Here is a 25145-nt window from a genome sequence, read left to right as displayed (position 1 = left end):
GCCAATCGGGTTTCAGGACACATTTCTTCATTCCCCCTTACTCCAAAGGTAATGGTGTTAGTTTACCCCCCCCCCCCCCCACAATATATTTAGCACCAGCCGCCACTGCCTGTAGGTAAAAATATACAAAAGTTTACTACCACTTTAAACAAAATGTCCAATCTTTAGAGGGGTATTATTTCAGATCAGCATGAATAACATTTTTGTAACAAGAACTTTCTGTAGAAATCCCAACAGGCAGTGAGAATGCAGCCTTCATCATCCCACTGTGTCAGATGCATTAAACGCTAATAAAACACTCTCTTACCAAAGGATCTTTAAAGTACATTAATCTTCTGTCATCCAAGGTGAACCATCTCTTCTTAAAGCCCTCTGTATGCTAAACACAGAGAGAACACATCAGAAACAAGCTGCGAGTGATAGATTCTAATTAGCAGATAAGTGGAAGGTGTACAGTGCTGAGTGGTAAGAGGCACCAAAGGGTGTTTCCTTGGCACAGATCACAGAAAGAGAATTGCAAGCCAAGTCATATCTGGCCATTTGTCAATGTATTCCCCAGACATGGCTGTGATGTTAAAGTAAACCTGTCATTACAGAAATACAGGCACTGCCATTGATGACCTTCTCTAGGAAATGCTAGTTGCCTGGCTGTTGACTCCCTGACTTGGAACAAGTTTTCACTTGATATGGAAATTCAGAAGTCTGTTTGTGGGCTTGTTACAGGTCACCAACTCAAAGTAGCAAAGTCAAAGGTTTGGCATACCTGCCAGGCATTTTCACTAGGGAAGGACAATGGCAGCCGTCATGTTTCTAACATGGTGAAATTTGCTAAGAATTATTCTCATAGCAATTGGTCACATAATAGTACTAGTTCAGTTTCAGCTGCAGAAAAGAAAACAGGCGCCCTTGGCTCAGACAGGCTTATGTACAGGAGATCATATTCCTAATCAGCTGGTCAGGTGTGAACTGTGATACAAAAATCTCAGTTCATATGATGTAATAGGAGCTCCTTCTATTATTATTATTATTTCAGGTACTTGTATAGAGCTGTATTTTACATATACAATGTACATTCACATCAGTCCCTACCCTCAAGGAGCTTACAATCTAACTCACATTTATACATGCATAGACTAGGGCCACTTTAGACGTAAGCCAATTAAAGGGGTTGTAAAGGTTTGTGTTTTTCACCTTAATGCATCCCTGGCAAAGCCTCGCTGTTTTACTTACCTGAGCCGTTCACCTGCTCGGCTTGTCCCGGCATCCTCTTCTCCACTGCTTCTCTGTGTTGATTGGATAGATTGATAGCGCAGCCATTGGCTCGCGCTGCTTTCAATCAAATCCAATGACGCGGCAGCCGGGGTCGGGACCGAGACATACACTCTGCGTCTATGGACGCAGATTGTATGAGACGGGGGCACGCCGCAATGTGATTTCTTGATTCAACAGGTCTGGCAGTAATCAGGCCTGGATTTGGCAAATGAAATTTAACTCAGCTTTCCAAAAAATTGTGGGTAATCACAGTTCATGGGAGGGGGCAATTACTTTTTCACATAGGGCCAGGCAGGGTTGAACAGCTTTTTTCCCTTAATAAATGAAATAATAATTTAAAAACACCATCTTGGATTTACTGTTTGCAATATTAAAATTTGTTTGATGATCAGAATCATTTAAGTGTGAGAAATATGCAAAAAAAAAAAAAAATCAGGAAGGGGCAAATACTTTTTCACAGCACTGTACATGGCACAGCGTCTGACAGCGTACGCCAAGCTTGCAAATGCAGATTGTGGGAAAATGGGAGCGTGGTCATAACCCAACCTTTTGGGGATACTTTTATACAGGTACCCTTGATATATTGTGAAATGTGCACTCAGGCCCGTGGCGACAAGGCAGGCAAACCAAGCAATTGCTTGGGGCCCCAAGCAGGGCCCTTGCTGTGCTTCCTATAAATGCTGCAGCCGCCTGAGCGCTCTATAAAGAGCCTCAGGTGGCTGCAGCACTGCTGCCTCTCTCGTCACTTCTTCCCCTTCCCTGTAGCGTGGTCGAGCTCCTCTTCCTTCCTCCTGTCAGTCCAGCCGGGTACCGCGCGGTTTCAGGAGATTCAGTTTCCGGCCGGACTGACAGGAAGCACACTGAGTGCTAACTTCCATTCCATGTCCATTTTGCTTGGGGCCCCCAAAGTCCTTCAAATGGCCCTGTGTGCACTTAATATTTAAAAGGCTAACTACTATTTAAAGCCAGCACAAATGGTGATACTTCTGAAGATGCCTGTTTGTAATCAGAAAGTTCTTGAGGTTAGTCCACAGTCTGTAAATGCTTTACTAAACATTGATCCAATGAGGTCTGCTTCATTAATATATTGGATTGTCTTCGGCTGCCACTAAATATAATCAAACAGTAATTATTTTAGGACTTGTTCAGATATTTCAGGGCTGATAACCTTCATTGCAAAAAAAAATTGTAAGCAAAGAGCGGAAACCCATTTTCATGACTCTGATTCCAGTAAAATGAAATCCTATGATGTCTATGAGTCAATGGTCTTTACATTGCATTATGGAATAGGTCCACATATACTGCAGTCTTGTTTCTTCTTATACCTGCACATAATTGTTTTTTTTTTCCTATTTCTCACCTTTGGCCCTGTTTTTTCCATAAAACCTTCTTTCATAAAATTCCTTGTCAGCTTTGGCACCAACTGAAAAAGGAAGAAAAATCATAAACATGAATCACAGGCATACTGATAATATGAATACATGCTGAAAATATCAATGTTAGCTCACTGTCTGCAATCTTATCTTATATGATTCAATATCTGCAAGTCATGTGATTGGTTCAAGGTTCACCCACAACAATCTGGGCCTGTAGCAGGAGGCTCTTCAATAATAATAATAATAATACACTTTTGTGTTTGTCACAAATCCTTGGTAATAAACAGATTTGTTGGACAGTCTCTGTTACTGTTCATGTATTATCCCTTTTCTCTAACTTCTGGTTTTGGAACTTCATTTTTGTCTTTGAGTGTAGGTAAATGATTAGACATAAAAAATAAATATGTCCCATATCCTATCTTTATAGACTAAGACAACTGAGACAACCTCTTTAAAAAGAAGTGTGGCCAAAGTTTTTTTGGCCATATTTCTCTTCTGGGTCACAGGAATGCACTTGTGTTCACCGGTGTCCCAGAATCAGCTTACAGTGGGCTAAAGCCTGCTGTTGGCTGATGTCACCAAGCCATTCCAGGCTCCTGAAGGATACAAATCATACTGTCGGGATCCACCCAGCTGCCTTACTGACAGCTGGCACTGACTCCAAGCACTTTGCTGAGAGCTGAAGACAGCTGTGCCCACTCATCTCTAGAGTTCGGCACTCCAGAGGGGGGCAGAGCAACGAGCGGTAACTGACAGTCACCGCTCTCTGCTCATAACTGATCGAGAACTGAGTGATCAGCGGTCATGTGATTGCTCAGTTCTCAGGCTTTGAGCTGGCAGGGGATGGCTGCAGCATCAAAGGCGAGTATATAAACATTTTTTTTTAAATATTCCCATACTTCTCCTTTAAACCTGGGGCATACACCCTAAAACCTCATAGGTTGCAACCTACAGGAATCATTTACAGCCTATAGTGCTACAGAAAGCAAGGTCCATAATGACATGGATGAGTGATTTTGGGGTGGAGGAACATGACTGTCCTGCAGTCAGTCCTGACCTCAACCCAATAGAACACCTTTAGGATGAATTTGAGTGGAAACTGCGAGCCAGGCTTTCTCGTCCAACATCAGTGCCTGACCTCACAAATGCATCAAACAATCCCATAGACACACTCCTAAACCTAAATAGGCGTCCTCCACCAACCAGGGGATTTTCACACGGCTGCGCAAATAGGCTTTGGGTTTAAGGATCTTTTGTTTGCTACTGCTTGCATACTACCTCCATTCATTTGGATTGGAGATTTACAAGCTAGCAACTGGTGAGTCAGGCTTATCCCCCTGTCCACTGGTAATCTGGTCTAATCTACCCAGCCCACAGCCTGACCATCCGTGCACACTCCTGGAATAGGAGTCTTCTTCTTTCGCTCACCAGCAGCTGATTGCCCTATCATTTACCGCAACTTTTTTGATCCAACGATACTATCCCCCTAACTGGCTTGATCAGTATCTTGGTGAACTACAGCCAATGTTAGGTTAAAAAGACCGACTGTTGTCTACCCCCAACGTGGTCAACTGTTTATTGAAATGTCTATGCTCCTGAGGAAGCGCTTTTCATAGCGCGCAACATGTAGAGCAAGTCCTCCTCTGGAAAACCACTTGGTTCTACAATATCCAAGTCAACTTTATAATTATGCTTTGTATCTGAGCTTTTTATGTTAGAATTGTAGTACCATTGTAATAGCCTATGTGGACCAGTTATCGACCCGATTTCTTTTGATTTTATGTTTGTAACGATTTTATGACATTCCCACAATAAATTTACTTAGTTTTCTTACTATATTATCGTGTGCCTTCAAAATCCAATTTATTAGTTTCCAGTACACTCCAAAACCTTGTGGAGTTGAAGTGTTTATAGCTGAAATAATAAACCCCACGGACTAAGACTGGGATGCCATTAAAGTTCATGTGCGTGTAAAGGCACGTGTCCCAATACTTTTGACAGTATAGTGTATATTGAGAAGGATGTTTCACCCTTCATTTTTCAAAGTAAACCCAATTTTTTGAAGGAGTCAGGCTGAACATTGGCCGAATTGAATCAGATGCAGCTGCTCTTGAGGAATTCGGAGAGCCACTGATCAAGCTTGTATGAGCACACTAAAGCCTCGTACACATGATGAGAAACCGGGACGTAAATTTGCGCTTTCGATGCAATCGTACGATAATCTGATCTTTAGCTGTTGTCCAAAATCTTTCAAAGGAACAAACACAATTTTTTTTTCTGGACGATACCAGAATGTACGACTATCGTTTAACCAGTACAGTTTTCGTCTGAAAATACAATACAAATACATTACAACAATTTTTTTTCTGCCATACAAGAATTTTCGTACTTTAGTAACCTATTCGCATTCGTTATATAGACTAGCATGCAAAAAAAAAAAATCATTCGTCCGATAATCTCATTGTGTGTACTAGGCTTCAGTATAAGCAAATGTAGTTTTCACAACACATGTACTGAGTAAATCACTGATGAAGCATAGTTGAGATGATCTAAGCTCGGCAAGCAGATGAAATGGTTTGGGATTATACAGGCACACTTACATCGAGATCTCCAGCCCCTGGATAAGCCACCTGTAAGTAGTGAAACCGCGCGGCTCGTATTGCGTTAAACCAATCCGAAATCTCCTGTTTAAAAGCAAATGAAACAATTATTGATACTTTTAATGTAACATTTTATTTACTGTATTTTTACTATAAATTTGTTATTCCAAAGGCGCTATTTGATCTACCTTAACTGCTTGCCGACCAGTAGCTGTCATTATACTGCGGCAGGTCGGCACGAGAGCCAGAACAGGGACGTGTGTGTAAACACCCACATGCCAGTTCTGTGAGGACAGGAGATGCAGATTGTAAAATTCCTACTAGCTAGGAACAGCGATCTGTAATTTTAATATAGTCAGTCCCATCCCCCTACAGTTAGAACACACACAAGGGAACATAGTTAACCCCTTGAGCGCTCCCCCTAGTGTTAACTCCTTTTCTGCCAGTGACATTTACACAGTAATCAGTGCATTTTTATAGCACTAATCACTGTATAATTGTCAATGGTCCCAAAAATGTGTCAAAGGTGTCCGATCTGTCTGCCATAATGTCGCAGACCCGAAAAAAAAAAAAAAAAAAAAAAAAAAAATCGCAGATCAGCGCCATTACTAGTAAAAATAAAATAATAATAAAAATGCCATAAATCGATCCCCTATTTTGTAGACGCTATACATTTTGCGCAAACCGATCAATATATACTTATTGTGATTTTTATTACCAAAAATATGTAGACGAACATATCGACCTAAACTGAGGAAAACATTTTTTAAAAAAAGGGGGGATATTTATTATAGCAAAAAGTACAAAATATTGTGCTTTCTTTTCAAAATGTATACTTTTTTTTTGTTTACAAAAATAAAAACCGGAGAGATAATCAAATACCACCAAAAGACAGCTTGATTTTGTGGGGAAAAAAAAGGACGTCAACTTTGTTTGGGTACAGCGTCGCACGACTCGGCAATTGTCAGTTAATGCGATGCAGTGCCGTATTGCAAAAAATGGCCTGGTCATTGAGCAGCCAAATTGTCCGGGGCTGAAGTGGTTAAAAAATGGTCAAACACCTGTGGTGAGTTGTCATCTTTCCATTGAGCACCTGTGAAGGAAGGACTAGAAGCTTCATTTAAAAGCATTTTTGGTGTTGGAAACACTATCACTAATGGACTTTTTAGCTTGCTATATGTTCAACAATATATGTTTTTTTTTTGCAGTTATATATGTTCATGTTTTTGGTTCATGATATACATTGTATATGCTTTGCGCCACCTTTTATATATTTTTCTAATAAAAGCAATAGTAAGATTCATTAAACATAAAAACAAAGGAAAATGTCACTCCAGGTTCTCCCTGCCAGAGGGTCAGCCTCTCTGCCCAAACAGAAGATGGAATAACTGCACAGAAAGAACCAAGAATTTGCTTGCTCTGCCTAAATATCGGTCCCCCAAGCCCCTTCAGCAGAGGCCATGTGACCAATGCCAAGGCATGGCTATGTGTATTCCGTATGGCTTTAAACACCATTTTTCATATCGTTTTTGTATTCTGCAAAATATAGGTCCGCTTCAATGAAATGTGGCCAACAAAAAAAAAAAAAACACTAAAACGGGTCAATAAACACAAAACAAGAGTTGATGTACATACCAGGTGAATAATAACAAAACAGTTGTAGTTTATATGGGGAAACATACAATTATACAGAGAAACCACATGGTGGCACTAGTGTGCCAGGCACCAGAGACGATTTGGGGAGTTGGTATAGCAAAAAGCCAACTCCCGGTGGCTACACCCTAAACAGGTGCTCTCTGGATGCTGTCTTTGATTTGTGATGCCGATTAGAACTGATATGAAAGGGCAAAAAGCATCCAGATTCATTACCAATTTCTTCTGATTTCTCCTTTCTCTGACAGCTGCACAAACATGTCTGACATGGCAGCAGGAAATTAAAAGCCAGATTGTTGCAGAATATTAAATCACAGCATTCCTATATTGGTTTTATAAATAAATGATGTAGCACAACTCAGGCCTGGCTTACGTCACTGTAGGGACTCCGCCCCAAACCTATTGGATGCAACACATTTTGTACATGAAATGCAGGAATTGTTTATTGGTTGTATAATACAGAATGATCAGGAAAGAGAGCTAAGGTTTATCTAATAGGCAGGAAAACCCGTTGAAGAGTAATGCCGCGTACACACGATCGGTCTTTTGCCCGGCCAAATCACATCGGAATTCCGACAGAATTCCATTGGAGAAAAATAGAACATGTTTTATATCTAAACTCCGATGGAATTAATCAGAATTTCCGGTGAAAAAAACTCAGATGGGGCTACACACGCTAGGAATATCCGATGGAAAAAGTCAGTCTGACGTTTTCCATTGGAAATTTCCGATTGTGTGTACGCGGCATGCTGCACCTTGTAGGTAGTGCATTCCTGAACTCTGCCCTCTTTATGCAGTGCATCCACTCCTCAACCCTGCAATCTGTACATAGCACACCGTTACATTCTGCACTTTGTACTTGGCACACTCCTCAACTCTGCACTCTGTTTAATGCATTACTCAACTCTGCACACTCCAGAACTCTAGCACTTTAGCACACTCCAGAACTCTGCATTATGTATATAGCACACTGAAAATGGGGGGGGGGGGGTTATTATGTTGATGGCTAGTGATGCAGTCTATTTTTTGAGTAAAAAAGCCTTAGGCATCATTTACACTTGTATTTGTAACTGCTACCCCTTCTAATGCATGCACTTGAAGACAAAGCTGCATTTTGTTTTAAAGCAGGGTTAGGGGTGGGGTTGACAGCAGGCCAGGGGTGGGGCCCCACGATATCTAACAGTGGCCCTGATCTTGAGAAAGGGCAGATGATTCATGTAGCATTTACTTCCTTTACTAATGCTAGCAGCACAAGGATTAAAAATAGCCAATGTTAATTGAGGGAGGTTAGTTCCGCTATAATGTATGAGGTGCATGCATTATATAGTGACTGGTCCTGGAACTTGTTTAGACTTTCATAAAGGAGCTTTTAGTTTTATTTTAATATCCCAGCAATCCTCAACTTTTTTTCTTTTCTATATAAATTTGCGTACACATGTGGTAGAATACTTGTCTTGCCCTGTGCTTGAAGCAGGCTATCATTTCTGTGCTTTAAAGTGCCCAGTAAATGAAAGGCCTGATCCTCTACATCCCTTCAGTGAATGCTTGCTGGGCTAGCTCAGGATTACTTAGCGGGCTCAAGCAGTAGGAATATACATAGGAGACATATCCTGCATTTCTCTGTTCCCCTAACATCAGCAAATGTTCTTCTATAAATGCTTCCAGATGTGATATATTACAATTATTTTTGCATTACTGGTACGGAAATATCCAGGTATGACGTACAGCGAAAGGTTTTGATTTAATTATAAAGGTGCACGTATTGTTGAAACTCACCTACCCAGCAACTTTTCTGTGATTTTAGATTTGCTTTTCTACGAACTGTAAAGTTGAACTGTTGTTCATTACAGTCTTAGTAGGTGGAAAGTGTTAAACTCTTCCTGGGAAAAACGGGTACATTGAGAAAACGGGTATTGCTAGCTGTTTGGCTGTCTTGCTCACTTACTTTAATACTTTGAGTGTCTGACCCAGAACAAATATACAGATCAGGAGTTCTGTGGTCACTCTGACTAAGGAATTTGATTCCTTATTTCAGGTCAATGACTTAGAAAGTACCGACCTCGAGCGTATATGTAAACAAGATCCTCATTCAAAAGGACTAATTTCAATGTTATATAATCATCTAAACACCACATCTAACACAAAACTACCTTTATACTTTGAAAAATGGGAGAATGAACTTGGATCTCAAATGGATACTTTTTACTGGAAAAAAGTTTGGACCAATATGAAAATGTCTTCTCAAAATATAATAGCATTGGAAACAAATTATAAAGTGCTCATGCATTGGTACTTGGTTCCTGTCAAAGTCGCGAAAATTGCTCCCCAATATTCCCTATTCTGCTTTCGTAGCTGTGGTGAACTAGGAACGCATTTCCATATTTTCTGGGATTGTCCAATTGGAACGTTTTTTTGCGAAAATAATATTCCCCATGCTATCTAAAATATTTAACAAATCCCTCATTCCAGATCCGACTATTGCACTTTTAAGTTTAAAGCCAGCTCATATTTCCTATACTCAACTTAAACTTCTTCTTCAAATTACCACAGCCGCAAAGCAAACCATTACCAAAGCTTGGAAAACTGCTACACTAAGGCCCCGTACACATGGTCGGACAAAACCGATGAGAATGGTCCGATGGACCGTTTTCATTGGTTCACCTCTGAAGTCCAAAATCCGATCGGGTCAGAACGCGGTGACGTAAAACACACGACGTGCTGAATAAAACGAAGTTCAATGCTTCCAAGCATGCGTCGACTTGATTCTGAGCATGCGCAGGTTTTGAACCGATGCTTTTCTGTACTAACCATCGGTTTGGTCCGATGGGGCAGCGGTCCATCAGTTCGGTTTTGAAGCATGTTTTAAAATTTTGGACCGAAGGAAAACAGACCGATAGCCTATACACACGGTCGGTTTGGTCCGATGAAAATTAACTTTGGTTCATTCTCATCGGACCAAACCAACCGTGTGTACGGGGCCTAATGTTTTCTGAAACCAAAAATAGAATTAATCAAGCAATGATCTTCTCAAAAACAGAAGCCATAACCAATGACGCCATAAATAACTTTGAGAAAATATGGAATCCCTGGATGACATGTTTTTTTCCTACACATCTTGACAATACCCTATTGAGACCCTGTTAAAAATAAAGAAATTAAGTGCCAATGCATGAAGACTTATTTTCAGTAGTATTTATATTTAAATTTCTTACAATATACTGTAGATATCCCGGAGACCCTCCTTACCCTCGACTCCTCTCCCTCTGTTTCTATTTTCCTTCTCTTCTCTCTCTTTATTCAGTACTCTGTCCTTTCCTTTTATTTTATACTCAAAACGGTAACAAAATATATACATATCTGATAATCACTTATAACAAAATTAAAGTTATAAATTTCTAAGTTCTTTCTTAAAACTAGCGGTTTTCCAATTAACTATTCTTTCATAGTTACTTTATATATACCTAAATTACTTAGATTTAATAATATCATTATATATTGATATTTTTACAATATGTAACAGTTTATATTACTTATATACCTCAATCTTTATTCGATAATATGGCTTTGTAAGTTTACAAATCTTTAAATGTGTACAAGTTTACTCCATATTTTTAACACATACCTAACTAATGTTATCATTTAATGTATTTATTTATTGTTAATTGTATATATCTTTATTAACTTAATAAACTAATTTAACAAGAAAGTACTGACCTCAGACCCTGCCTGGCAGCTAGCATTCTGTGAAGATGGAAGTCCCTGTGTTCCTTTAAACCTAAAATGATGTCAGGAAGCAAGCATATGCCCAAACTGGTGTGGCCTTCCATGACCAAGTATATTTACCGTACTTCTGTTATTAAAAATGGTAATTCTGTATCTACATACCCATATGTACAGTATGTGCGTGTCTATTCCGCAGGATGTGCATGCATATTTCTTTCCTGTGAATTTTTATCAGGCTATTTCAAACAGCCAAGGTCAAAATAAAAGGGTTAGAAATGAAACACGTTAGCTTTCTACTGGTGGCGATCACTGTCATGTTGCAATGACCTGGTATCTCAATTTTGCCTAGGCAAGGCTGTGTAGTAAAAATCTCTCCTCTGCCCCTTATCATTCATCATTTTCTGACTGCTCACAGTACTAAATACCTATATCATAAAAAAAAACTACATCTCTTACAGAACATCGACCAATGTGGCTGTTTTTGGATGTATGTTTCCAGATGTGCATTAAGGTTTGTGATCTGATGACGTTGGTGTACAGCTGCCCTACAGTAATGATAAAGAGACCATGTACTATCTGGTCACGTGATCACCGACAATGCTCTAGAGCAGCACACTTTTTTCCATACCCAGACCCCCTTCTCTCAGATCAGATTAATCTTGGAAAAAAATGTTTGCTTTCATTTGGTTATCTAGAAACAAAAATAAGCAGCAGGGCACTTGTTATGTAATATACATAACCAATGAAGAAAAACTATTTTGCGCTTAGTGCAACAGTATGTGTACAGAGCTGCACCTATAAAACATATTGGAAAACTGGTCTTTTTTTTTTTATAATAAATTATTTGACGGTTTTACACTATGTGTGGCCTCCGTTCCCCTCTATGAGTATGGAAGCTGTCTGCTCCAATCTTGGAGCCCGAGGCTGGCTTGGTCCTTTCACCATTGATGGATGCCGGTGACTTGACGTTTAGGTTCCCCTATCAAGATGGTTCCTGTAAGGACTGCGCAGGCGCAATCCTTACCGACGGAAATCTCCGAACCTCGGCCGGCATCCAGGCTTGTTCCTTAACATCCCTGTGGAATGGAGGATGTAAAAAAAAGAGCCAGGAGGCCGAGCGAGCGGAGCGAGCCGTCCGACTGGCCACTTTCCTCTAAATTCCACGTCGCCCTGGATGCTGGCCGAGGTTCGGAGATTTCTGTCGGCAAGGATTGCGCCTGCGCGGTCCTTACAGGAACCATCTCGATAGCCAGAACCATATCGTCAGATCACCGGGATGGTCATTGATGAACATGCATGTTTGATCTCTGTTATGGGGATCCAGTTCATTTGGTAAGAGGTCATTGTTGCCTGTGGCAGAGGGCATGATGTGTTTGGTTGACTTTTCAAGATACCTACACTGGATTGGTGGATGGCTGATTGTTTCACTGACTCTTGGAATTCACATAATTTGTTTCTTTGGATTTTATTTGAGTTGATGCGCACCTGTTATAGGTGTATGAATATACATAACCGAAATGTAATCTTTTAAAATTTTGCTTATACTTTCTAAATAAAAGGTTCTTATAGACATTTTCTGATTCAGGTGTTTTTGCCCAAACTGGGTAACAACCCAACATCTGTGGGGCACCTGTAGACAATGCCGGCAGAAGTTCAGCAGTTGAACAGCAGTTGGACAGGACAGAAAACCTTGCCAAATCACTGCTGTTTTCCCCCTAACAAACTGGTGTTGAAGGTGAAACATCCCTTTCTGGACTATTTCTTTAGGCCCAAATATGGAACAACCAATTGTGGTAAAACTAAATTCCATTTTTTTTTCTACAGATTAGTTTGTATAGTTTGGGCCTATGTAAGTATGCATATGCTTAACCTGTGGAAACCAATCACTTCAGTAGTCACCGTTCCCACAGTGATCCTTGCTGTCTTCTGGATCCTGTACCGAACACCTGCCGTGCTGCATAGTAATCACAGGGCGTCACTTGCTCAGAACTGGTGCCATTTAGAGAACACTTAGCATTTTACCAATGAATTCAAAGCATTCTTGGATTGTACAAGGTGGCAAGATGGGGGTGGTGACAGCATGACTTCCACCTTGTCCAATCAGAGAAATGCTTATATTTATGAGCAAAATATAAGGCAGTCTCTGAATGGTGCTCTTGCCCTGTGGTTACTGTGCAGAAGGGCAGTTGATCAGCCCAGAAGACAGCAAGGATCACTGCACTAAATGGTGGACCACGGGCCGAATTCGGATCGCCTCACTCTCCTGTGCGTCCCACCGCGGTACCGCCATTTAGCAGCCTTTTCTTCCCCCTGCCGTCTCTGTAATCCTCACACAGAGATGACAGAGGGAGGCGAGACATTTCTGGATGGAGGGCGGAGCTGCCGGAGGTAAACAAGAAGGTGATTGGCTGCTAGGATGAAGGGCGGTCTTAGCAACCAATCACCATCTTGCAACACCTGCCCTCATACGAGAAATGCCGTGCCTCCCTGTGATCTTCAGTCTGTGCAAGGTAAGTGAGGGAGGGGGTGAAGTTGCAGGGAGTGAGGACTCTAGTCTGGAAAGGAGTAAAGTGTGTGCTGACTTGCTGAGGACATTCAAGTGGAGTTATTAAAGGCTGGCTGAGGACATCAGGGTGGGGGAAGGGGGGGGGGGGTGTGAGCGGACTGATGTATGGGGCAGTCTGAGATGTGGATATTACAGTGGGGGAGATGTGGATATTACAGTGAGAGAGATGTGGATATTACAGTGGGGAATGTTTTTTTTCTTTGTGTGAATTTCTCACATCCTGTTCCTCCTCAGTAAACTGTTCTGGCTGACTAACCCCCAGGCAGAACGGCTCGGATGATGGGGGCAAGCTTACTAAGGAGAAACAGGAAGTGAGAAATTCAGACAAAGAAAAAAACATTTAAAAGGGAAATCGAAGGAAGAGGTAAGTGAACCAACAATGCACTAGCTTAAAATAACCTATTTAGAAAAAAAAAAAAAAAACCTTTACAACCCCTTTAAGATAACTGCCAACTAATGAGTTGGTTTTCAGACAGGCTGGGTGAAATTCTCATTTCTATAGCATTTCTATAGCAGGAACAGGCACATCCTAGCTGACCACATTCAGGCTGCCGGCCGCACACAAATATAAGTCTGCAGCATGGTACGGGCAGGCAAAAGGACGTATAAATACATCCCCTTTAAGAAGCGGTTGTTGTGGGCGATCTCCGTGAGCCCACCCGCGGGTCCCGTGGACACGATCACCGCGGGCATACCCGCAATCGTCTCATGGAGAGATAGTAAACACAACATCTCTCCGTTCTAAACACACAGCTCCCGGTCCTGTCAGAGGGAGAAATGACTGATCGCATGTTCATACAATGTATGAACAGCGATCTGTCATTTCCCCTAGTCAGTCCCTTCCTCACCCCCCTTAACCCCTTCCCTGCCAGTGACATTTTTACAGTAAATCAATGCATTTTTATAGCACTGATCGCTATAAAAATGCCACTGGTCCCAAAAATGTGTCAAAAGTGTCCGAAGTGTCCACCATAAGGTCACAGTACCGATAAAAAAAAAAAAAAAAAAAAAAAACGCAGATCGCCGCCGTTACTAGAAAAAAAATATATATTAATAAACTAACCCCATTTTGTAGACGCTATTTTGCGCAAACCAATCAATAAACGCTTACTGCGATTTTTTTTACGAAAAATAAGTAGATGAATACGTATCGGCCTAAACTGAGGAAAAAAAAAATAGTTTTTTTATATATTTTTGGGCGATATATATTACAGCAAAAAGTAAAAAATATTTATTGTTTTTCAAAATTGTCGCTCTATTTTTGTTTATAGCATAAAAACTGCAGAGGTGATCAAATACCACAAAAAAAAAAATCTATTTGTGGGAAAAAAAGGACGCCAATTTTGTTTGGGAGCCACGTCGCACGGCCGCGCAATTGTCAGTTAAAGCGACGCGGTGCCGAATCACAAAAAGTGGCCTGTCATTGACCAGCAAAATGGTCCGGGGGCTGAAGTGGTTAAAGCGACGCAGTGCCGAATCGCAAAAAGTGGCCCGGTCATTTAGCAACAAAATGGTCTGGGGCTTAAGTGGTTAATTAGACAAGCTTGAAAACATCTGACCACTTTTCTGCTGAGATAAGGCAGCCTTTGCTGTGTATCCTTCCCGCGCCCTCCTGCACTATTTACATAAGCATGTCTACTCGGGCAAGCACAATGTATATGTTTATCCTACAGACATATTTCTGGCCAGCCTCGCTGTGCCCAACCGCCTTCAATATTAGAAAAACTGTCAGAAACATAAATCCTGCTCTGGTCATGAAGAGTGGTAAACTTGATGAACAGGAAGAGGTTAAAAAAAAAAAAAAAAGAGAGAGCAATGGACTGCAACCTTGTACATAAGCACTCTACAGCTAAAAATAGAGTCTTCTTCTGAGAATGACGTTCATAAAGGCAAAAAAAAAAAATCTCCCGATCATTAATTTACTACCTAAAACTATTATTTTAGTATTAGATGAAGGTTAATACATATCTAAAGGGACATACAGATTATTAAACTAAGCAACATTGCTAAGATTTTCAGCTATAACACAGAGAAATTCTATGATCAACTGGATGTTCTGCTCTGGAGCTGCAGTCTCCTGCACCGGGAGGGAGCATGAGGGAAACATTGACGTCAGGTCATTATAAAGTGATTTGTACAGTTAGAATTTAGCAGCAGTTCAAAGATGACCTCTTACCTTGCCATCCTCATGATATACAAAAATATTTCTTGTGCTGTTATCCCTTAAGTAAGTGATTTGCAGTCCATTCGGGTTTCCTATTTTGGCTGGCTGGAAAGTGGCGTTTAAATGCTCAATCCTTATAATTGCTTTGGGCTCTCTTGCCTGGAAGCATATTCAGAGAGAAATAGTAATGCAGCAATCAAACTCTCATTTAAAGACGTGAAGACATAACATGACATGTTCTTGTAATAGGAGTACAAAATGCCTGGGAGTGCCAGTAATTCATAACTAGGATATTTTTATTCAGTGGTGTGAATATCGCAAGCGAGGTCCACATGGCTAATATCAGGTCCAGAAGCAAAAGTAAGCTGAGCGCAGAATATGCCTCTCATCCTAGAGGGAAATCCTGACCCCGAGCTGCACATAGGGATCCCTGAACTGCACAAGCAAAGTGCAACGGCACAGCTTCTGCTATGTCCTGCTCCTATCCCTAAAGTTTACAGTTTTCATTATTTTACTCAAAATTCTATAAACAATACTCCATAATGAGAGCATGAAAGAAGTTTGTTTGAAATCTTTGCCAATTAAAAACAAATCAATACTTTGTTGAAGTACCTTTGCCACAAGGCTTTTTGAGTATGATGCTACAAGGAGGGTTGTCCCGATACCACTTTTTTAAGACCAAGTACAAGTACCGATACTTTTTTTTCAAGTACTCGGCGATACCGAATACCGATACTTTTTTTTAATCTCATGTGACAGCGGCACATGTGTCAGTAGTTTTTTTTTTTTTATCTTTAACAATTTTTTTTTAATTAAAAAAAAAAAAAAATTATTTATAATGCTTTTTTTTTTAAGGGGGGGGGGGGGCGTGTCAGTGTGTTTTTTATTTTCTTTTATTATTTTCTTCAATAATTATTATTATTTTTTTTAGCCCTGTTGGGGGGCTTTGGTGAGATATCAGGGGTCTTTACAGACCTATGACATCTCCCCTTTGAGACAGAGAAAGGGACTAGGGACACAGATTCCCCAGTTCCTTTCTCAGCAGCCTCAGCTGCACTGAAAATGAATGCAGAGAAGACAGCGGCTCCTCTCCTCTCCACTCCACACAGTTTACAATGTTTCAGTTATGTGAATGGACAGAGTCAGTGATCAGTGACTCTCCATTCAGAGCAGTAAGGAGCCGGATTTACCGGCTCCTACCCCGCTCTCCATCCTGACAGTTCCAGGGGGTGGAGGAGGAGCATGGAAGGAGAGAGAAACACGGCGGATACATGGAGGAATACACGGAGGAATACACGGAGGGAATACACGGTGGGATACACGGCGGAATACACGGAGGGAAAGAGAAACACGGGGGACACGAAGGGAGAAAGAAACACGGCGGGGGACACGAAGGGAGGGAGACTGCTGCAAAACGGAGGGGGGTTGGAGGAGGACACGGGACAGTCAGCGGTGATCGTGTGTGGGGGAGTTGCAAGCACCGATCACCGCTGATTTTAAAGCAGCTGAAAGCCGCGCACGGGGGGGGGGAAGAGAGAAGAGGAACTTGTAACTTCCCCATGCACTGATCACCGCTGACAGTACATGTATGGGGTGAAGCATCGGGAGCATTTGCCCGAGTACAAGTACTTGGGCAAATGCTTGGTATCGGTATCGGGACAACCCTAGCTACAAGCTTGGCACACCTATTTTTGGTCAGTTTCTCCCATTCTTCTTTGCACAGCCATTTTCAGATCTCTCCAGTGATGTTCAATCGGGTTAAAGTCCGGGCTCTGGCTGGGCCACTCAAGGACATTCACAGAGTTGTCCAGTCATTGGTTATCTTGGTCATTGTCCTGTTGGAAGAAAAAACTTTGCCCCAGTCTGAGGTCCAGAGTGCTCTGAAGCAGGTTTTCATCAAGGATGTACATTGCTGCATTTATCTTTCCCTTGATCCTGATTAGTCTCCCAGTTCCTGCCACTGAAAAACTCCCCCCCCCCCCCCAGCATGATGCTGCCACCAGCATGCTTCACCGTAGGGATAGTATTGGTCAGGTGATGAGCAGTGCCTCGTTTCTTCCAGACATGACACGTGCCATTCAGGCCAAAGAGTTCAAACTTTGTTTAATCAAACCAGAGAATTTTGTTTCTCATGGTCTTAGAGTCCTTCAGGTGCCTTTTGGAAAACTCCAGGCGGGCTGTCACGTGCCTTTTACTAAGGAGTGGCTTCCGTCTGGGCACTTTACCATACAGGCCTGATTGGTGGAGTGCTGCAGAGATGGTTGTTCTTCTGGAACATTCTCCTCTCTCCACAGGGAAACAATGGAGCTCTATCAGAGTGACTATAGGGTTCTTGGTCACCTCCCTGACTAATGTCCTTCTCCCCCAATCGCTCAGTTTGACCAGCTGGCCCTCTCTAGGAAGAGTCATGGTGGTTCCAAACTTCTTCCACTTACAGATGATAGAGGACACTGTGCTCATTAGGACCTTCGATGCTGCAGAAATGTTTCTATACCCTTTCCTAGATCTGTGCCTCGAGTCTCGGAGGTCTACAGACAATTCATTGGAATTCATGGCTTGGTTTGTGCTCTGACATGCACTGTTAACTATGAGACCTTATATAAACAGGTGGTGTGGACCTTTCTAAATCATGCCCAATCAACTGAATTTACCACAAGTGGACTCCACAATCAGAAACCTCTAGTAGAAACATCTCAAGGATGATCAGTGGAAACAGGATGCACCTGAGCAAAGATTTCAAAACAAACTTCTTTCATGTTGTCATTCTGGGGTATTGATTGTGGGATTTTTAGGCAAATAGTTTTGGAATAAGGCTGTAACATAACAAAATGTGGAAAAGTGAAGCGCTGTGAATACTTTCCATAAGCACTGTACAACAGTCTGCTTTTTTCATATGGTTCAAATAATTTACCAAAAACCAACTGTTGGTGTAATTGCTTAATTTTTTTTTAACTGTGGTTGGGCTTTAATTCGTTTGTTCCTTAAAACTCATCTAAAATTACTATGTCCACAGAATGGGAATGCAACAAAGATTTCACTACAGAACAAACCGCATTGTCTCCTGGTTAAAGAATTGATCTACAGTACTAATTGGATCAATAGGACGCCGTGTTATAGAGTGACAGACTACACTACAGCATATACTGTATGCAAGATTTACTTTTATCCATAGTTCTACTTTAACTGATAGTCTGGTCAGGTAGTTCCTGTAATATTGTACATTGGTGGTACTGGCAGTCACCACTATAACCTGTTGCAAATAACTTTACCCTAAGGCCCCGTTCACTTGGGGTGGGACTCAAATGGGTTCAAATCAGCAGGGGATCTGCTCATAGATCCCCTGCTAATCAGAGCAGAGGGGGCGGGTGACAGGTCCACTCAGTTTATGCAGAATGGACAGAGCCCCCTCTACAGCCAGGTGTCAACAAACCCCGCTGTCCGTTTACACCCGACTACCTCCGATCCGCCTACACGGAAACAGATTCCCTTCTGTTGGTTTTTTAAAGGATCGGAGGCAAGTGGGTCCATAGGGATGAATAGACTGTCTGATCAGTTCTGCCTGAAAAACTAACAGCTAAACCTGATCTGAACGGTCGTGTGAAAGGGGCCTAACAATTAGCAAATCCCTAAATAAACTCTAAACCATAGGTGTCAAACACAAGGCCTGCAGGCCAAATCCAGCCCTCCAGGCCATTTCATGTGGCCTTCGCACCTCTCCTGCAGCTGCAGGAGAGCTCCAGGCCTCCTCTGACCCTACTCCAGACCCTTACTTTCTGCTTTCAGGCAATGCATGCAGCTTCTTCCCAGCAGCAGCATAAGGTAAGGGGGTGCACTGTGATGTAAGGGAGAGTGGGGGACTCAACTTCTGATGGTGGGGTGGGTCTTGACTTCTAATGTAAAGGGGAGGGGATGCGCTAGACATCTAATTTTACAGATACAACCGGCCCTTTCGAGGGCAATCATAATGCTGATGTGGCCCATGATGAAATTGAGTTTGACACCCCTGTTCTATACCATAGCCGGAAGCCTAACTTTTAACACTTATTTTAACTATTAAAACCAACCTTTAATATAAACCCTAACACAGGGATCTTCAAACTACGGCCCACCAGCTGTTGCGGAACTACACATCCCATGAGGCATTGTAATACTCTGACATTCACAGACATGACTAGGCATGATGGGAATTGTAGTTCCTGAACAGCTGGAGGGCCATAGTTTGAAGACCCCTGCCCTAACACCATTGACGCTAAAGAAATAACCTAAACACTAATTGTAATCCCCTAGCTCTTGAACCTAACCTAACCTTAGCCCCAACCCTAAAGCTGGCCATACATGGCTCAAAATGTGTCCGGTTCAGCAGGTTCTGACTGAATTTTGATCCATGTATGGGCACTGAGGTTGAACAGAAGTCGATCTACCAATTGACTTTGGTACAACCACACTGATTTTAGCAGCACAATCAGCGCTGCAGGCTATAGTCTGCAACACTGATTGGTTTATTCTGATGGCGGGGGAAGCCTCAGTCTTAACAGATCATCAGGGAGAGCCCACTGGTTGAATTAAAAACACTGACTAATGTTTGGGCAGCTTTACACTAATAACAGACCATAATTATTCTATTAGGTAGCAAAAGTATTGGCACATTTGTATACAGACCTATGCCAAGATGTAACAGCGCTGTAAAGAGCAATACTGATCTATCTATACTGTATATATATGTGCTGGCCCTGTACATGGCTGTTACAATTTCCTTTTATACAGTACTTGCATTTATTGTATGCAGGGAACTCAAATGCTGCGTACACCCGCTTGGAATTTCCGACAACAAATGTTTGATGAGAGCTTATTGTCGGAAATTCCGAGACCGTGTGTAGGCTCCAACGGACATTTGCTGTCGGAATTTCCGACAACAAAAATTTGAGAGCTGTTTCTCAAATTTTTCGACACCAAAATCCATTCTCGTAAATTCCGATCGTGTGTGGACAATTCCGACGCACAAAATTCCACACATGCTCTGAATCAAGTACGAGACAGAAGCGCTTGGTCTGGTAAAACTAGCTTTCGTATAAGATAGCACATTCGTCACGCTGTAACAGACTGAAAAGCACGAGGCTGAAAAGTGTGAATTGTCTCTCACCAAACTTCTACCAACACGATTGATGTTTGGTATTGAACTTCCCTTTAATAGTGCCATCGTACGTGTTGTACGTGACCGCGTTCTTGGCGTTAGGAATTTCCGACAACATTTGTGTGACCGTGTGAATGCAAGACAAGTTTGAGCCAACATCCGTCTGAAAAAAATCCACGGTTTTGTTTTTTCGGAATGTCCAATCGTCTGTACGAGGCATAAGGAGTACTCTCTGGTAGTAAACCAGGGGCTTAACCCGAAAGTCTCATTACACAGCTTCATTTCATCCTGGGCAGATCTGTCTGTGCCCATGAGGTCAGGGGCTCAAAAAGAGATCATCCCCTTTATTTACCTGCTTACATTACACATGGGAAAACAACTGTTCTTCCTCAGTATTTGCTGGAGCCCTTGTAGCAGTAAATTTATGACCAGTCCTTAAATAGTACAAGCCTTTCCTGAGCACTGCTCGTGTATTGGGCCATTTATGGGTGCTCCTATTCCTCTGGTTTTTCAGATCCCTTCTAAAGTGAAGAACCCAAGAACATGAAGTTATGACTGAATACTTCATTTTCGTTTCCAATATTTTTTTTTTATTGAGTTTTCAAACAAAGAAAAAAGGGTATACAAAAAAAAAAAAAAGGGGGGGGGGAAGGGGAAGAAACGCACTCGCAGTCATCATCTGGAGGACTAACATGAATACTTAATTTTAAGGCCCAGTGGTGCACAGCCTTTTTCATAGAAAGGAATGGAGAGACTTATTGGGAGAAACCTGTGTATTTCCCAATGGGCTGCACAGTGAAGGAGCAAGGACAGGTAAGTATAGGATAGGGGGGTACTTGGGGGTTATTTAACTGCACTGAGAACAATAACAAAATAACTGGAATTCCGTGGATTGTTGGGATTCAAGGATGGGAGTCAATCCAAAAGTATTCATACCCTTCAGTAGTTATAGAAAAAGACCCCATAAGTATTTAACACATGTAACTTGATTTCTATCTTTATTTTCTGCACACACATTATTGGACATACAGTATTTAGCATGCATAATGAATATACTCACATCATTTTTGTTAAAGTATTTAAGGGCTCCTTCCCGTTCTGACAGTACAAATTTCCTGCAGAGGAACTGTCCGTTGTCACGTCCCCTTTTCCAGAGCAATCCTTCTCTGTAACCTGCATGGGAAAAGTGAGACGTCAGCTCCTCCATCTTGTAATCAATCATTGCTTTATTAGTATGCCAGACATCGCAATGCATCTGCCAAAGGTGCCTTTCCTGAGGAAAGCACCATTACAGTATTTGTGTACTCTAAAGAGAACTTGTCAAGTATGACATATAGGAGCTCTCAGGTTGCTTTGAAAAAGTAGGAATAGAAGTATATTTTAAATCAATAAAAAAAAAAAAAAAAAGAAGAACCACACTACAAAGGTGCAAGCACTGTGTGATATAGTTTGTACATTTGTGTGCATTTTGTTCACATGTACATGTATGCTATTATTTATCGCTGTATCACGGGAGCGCGCCCGCAATTACTCACCACCATGCCAGCGCTCTCGCATGACTGTGGTCAGTACTTGCGGGAAGGACCAGAGACAGCTGCCGAGGGACCCCAGAAGATGTGGATCGGGGCCACTCTCTGAAAAAACAAACTGCCCAGTGAAGGTAAGTATAACATGTTTGTTATTTAAAATTTTTTTTTTTTTTTCCTTTACCAACACTTTAAAGTGATTGTAAAGTCTCCTTTTTTTTATAAAAATTACAAACATGTAATACTTACCTGCTCTGTGCAGTTGTTTTTGCATAGAGCAGCCCTGATCCTCCTCTTCTCGGGACCCTATTCTGTACTCCTGTCCCCTCCATCCTCTCGAGTGCCCCCAGAGCAAGCAGCCAATATGTATTCTGGTACATATTTTTGGCCAAAAAAAATCCCAATTAGCGCATATTTATTGGTTTGGCAAAAGTTATCGCATCTACAAAACTATGGGATATTTTTATGGCATTTTTATTTTTACTAGTAATATCAGCAATCTAAGCAGTAACTGCGACATTGCGCCAGACAAATTGGACACGGTTTGTTGACCAGTGACATAAATACAGTGATCAGTGCTAAAAAAAATGCACTGTCACTGTATAAATGACACTTGCTGAAAAGGGGTTAACATCAGGGGCAATCAAAGGGTTAAGTGTGCTCCTAGGGAGTGCCTTCTAACTGTGTGGGGGATGGACTGACTAGAGGAAGAGAGACATCTGTGTTCCTAATTAGCAGGATCTCTCTCCCTGTCTGAAAGCACAACGGTCTGCCTTGTTTACATAGGCAGACTGCTGTTCTGTCTCTCCAGCGAAGATCGGTCGTTCCTGGTGGCTATCGCGACAGAGACCCAGAGAAGGAAGCAACATACAGGTACGTTGTTTCATGCAGCCAGGCGGCCCTTCTGCAGTATGTGTGCGGTGGGCGGTCCAGAAGCGGTTAAGGTCATAACAGAGGACAAAGGGGCACTCTTTATGTCTAGAGGAAAAGAGGTTTTATCGCCAAATACGGAAAGTGTCTTCATAGTAAGAGCTGTGAAAATGAATAAAGGTAGTTCTGGCCAGCTCGGTAGATTGCTTTAAAAAAGGCCTGGGTACTTTCCTAACTGTACATAATATAACTGGCTACTGACATTTATAGGTAAAGTTGATCCAGGAAAAATCCGATTGCCTCTCTGGGGATCAGGAAGGAATATTATCCCTTGCTGTAGCAAATTGGATCATGCTCTGCTGGGGTTTTTGGCCTCCCTCTGGATCAACTGTGGGTATAGGATTGTGTATATGGGATGGAATGTTTTTTTTTTTTTTTTTTTTACTAGATGGACTTTTTTTTTTTTTTTTCAAGCATGACTAACTATGATACTATACTTAAAAGTGAAATTCAGCTTTAATATGTTAGTCATGTTCCATCTAAGTTTGCTAGTGCATCTAACACTACCCTCTCCCCAGATTGACAATGGCTACTGTCCAAAAGGAGTTTCCTTTGCTCCTCCATCTAGAGTGGAAACACCCTAAGATAGGAAGTTTATTACCAGCTGCATCATTTAATGAAAATAAAGGTAAAAATGCCTAAAAATAAATAAAATAAGGCAAGATTCTTATCTATGCAGGTTGTGGTTGGTGTGTTTTACATTCCTTTTTGAGGTGTTTTTTTTTTGTTGGGCTAATAGGAAAGTATGACAACTCTGTTAATGCAGTGCAACTTTGATGTAACTTTGATGCAACTTTATACTCTCTGGCACTCAAGTAGCATCAAAGTAGTGCAGGAACTATGTGTCCAAAGTCACATGTTAGGGTTAGGATTAAGGATGAGCTCCGGCGTGTTCGCATTGAACACGTGCGGAGCCCGCCAGGAAGTCGGCACCCGCGCTGCGCTAATCACAGCCAGGCAGACATTTCCCGATGCTCGGCTGCAAAGATCGGGAAATGTCTGCCTGGCTGTGATTAGCGCAGCGCGGGTGACGACTTCCTGGCGGGCTCCGCACGTGTTCAATGCGAACACGCCGGAGCTCATCCTTAGTTAGGATTAAGAGCTATGGTTAGAGGCCAGGGTTAAGGTTAAATGTTAGGGTTAGTGTTAAGAGCTAGGGTAAAATGTTAAGGTTGGGGGTTAGAGTTAAGTGGGGTACACTATACGAAAATCAGGTGAACGATTGTCTGAATTTCCTTTTTGTTTCACAACATATCAGAACTGATATGCAAGAAAATTCTTATACGAAAAAGGCTTTTTTTGTTGTTTATTGTTTTCGATCATGCACAGTGTTTCTTTTATGATTTCTCTTGTATGAAAATCGTACGAAAACGGTACACATTAAACAAAAATGTTCATTCTTTTCGGTATTGGTTTGTCCCTTCAGGAAATTTTTGCACAAAAATTTGGAATCGGCCGTCGAAAGTTGTAATCATACATACTATATGAATATCGTTAAATTCTTTGGACGAAAATGTTCGCACGATTTTCTAAAAGTGTGTGTACGAGCCTTTATGCTAATGTTTAGAGATGAGATTAGAATGAGGGTTATCGGTAATCGTTAGCGCTCTAACCCTAACAATTATAGTGCTTTCACAATCACATCGCCTGGGCGTTGGCGGTAAAATGCTGCTATTTTTAGTGGTGCTTTACTGTCATATTTGCGGCGCTTTTCGGGCCACTAGTGGGGTGATTTTAACCCTCGCTAGCGGCCGAAAAAGGGTTAAAAGCACTGCTACAGCGGCGATTTGCTGGCGGTTCAGCAGCGCTGCCCATTGATTTCGATGGGCAGGGGCACTTTAGGAGCAGTGTATTCACCGCTTTAAATGCGTTGCCAAGAAGCTGCTGGCAGGACTTTTTCTGATGCCCTGCCAGCGCACCACTTCAGTATGAAAGCACTCAGGCTTTCACAATGGAGTGAATGGAGCAGCTCTTTCAGGCGCTATTTTTAGCGATATAGCGCCTGCAAAGCTCCTCAGTGTGAAAGGGGTCTAACTGCTAATCCGAATTCTAACTCTGATCTCTAACCCCAACTCTAACATTTAACTCTATCCCTAGGCCTTAACCCCAACATCTAACCCTTACGCTAACATCTAACCCTACTAACCCTTAATACTAACAGCTTCAGTCCATAACTCTATCCCTAGCCTTTAACCCTAACATGC

At 41.8% G+C, this 25145-nt stretch overlaps 1 protein-coding gene across 1 annotated transcript in view; it reads right to left on the bottom strand.

Moving 5' to 3' along the window:
• The window catches only part of ADAP1 (ArfGAP with dual PH domains 1), a 274571-nt gene that overhangs the window by 12218 nt on the left and 237208 nt on the right, over positions 1–25145 (bottom strand). The window contains 5 exon segments of the mRNA XM_040356762.1: positions 308–379; positions 2633–2695; positions 5249–5332; positions 15367–15513; positions 21546–21658. Coding sequence (XP_040212696.1) covers positions 308–379; positions 2633–2695; positions 5249–5332; positions 15367–15513; positions 21546–21658 — 479 coding nt within the window.

This window comes from Rana temporaria, chromosome 6 (assembly GCF_905171775.1).
Source record: "Rana temporaria chromosome 6, aRanTem1.1, whole genome shotgun sequence".
Taxonomy (NCBI): Eukaryota; Metazoa; Chordata; class Amphibia; order Anura; family Ranidae; genus Rana; species Rana temporaria.
The sequence above is the reverse complement of the archived record's forward strand: the minus strand, read 5'-3'. Positions and strand labels throughout refer to the sequence as shown.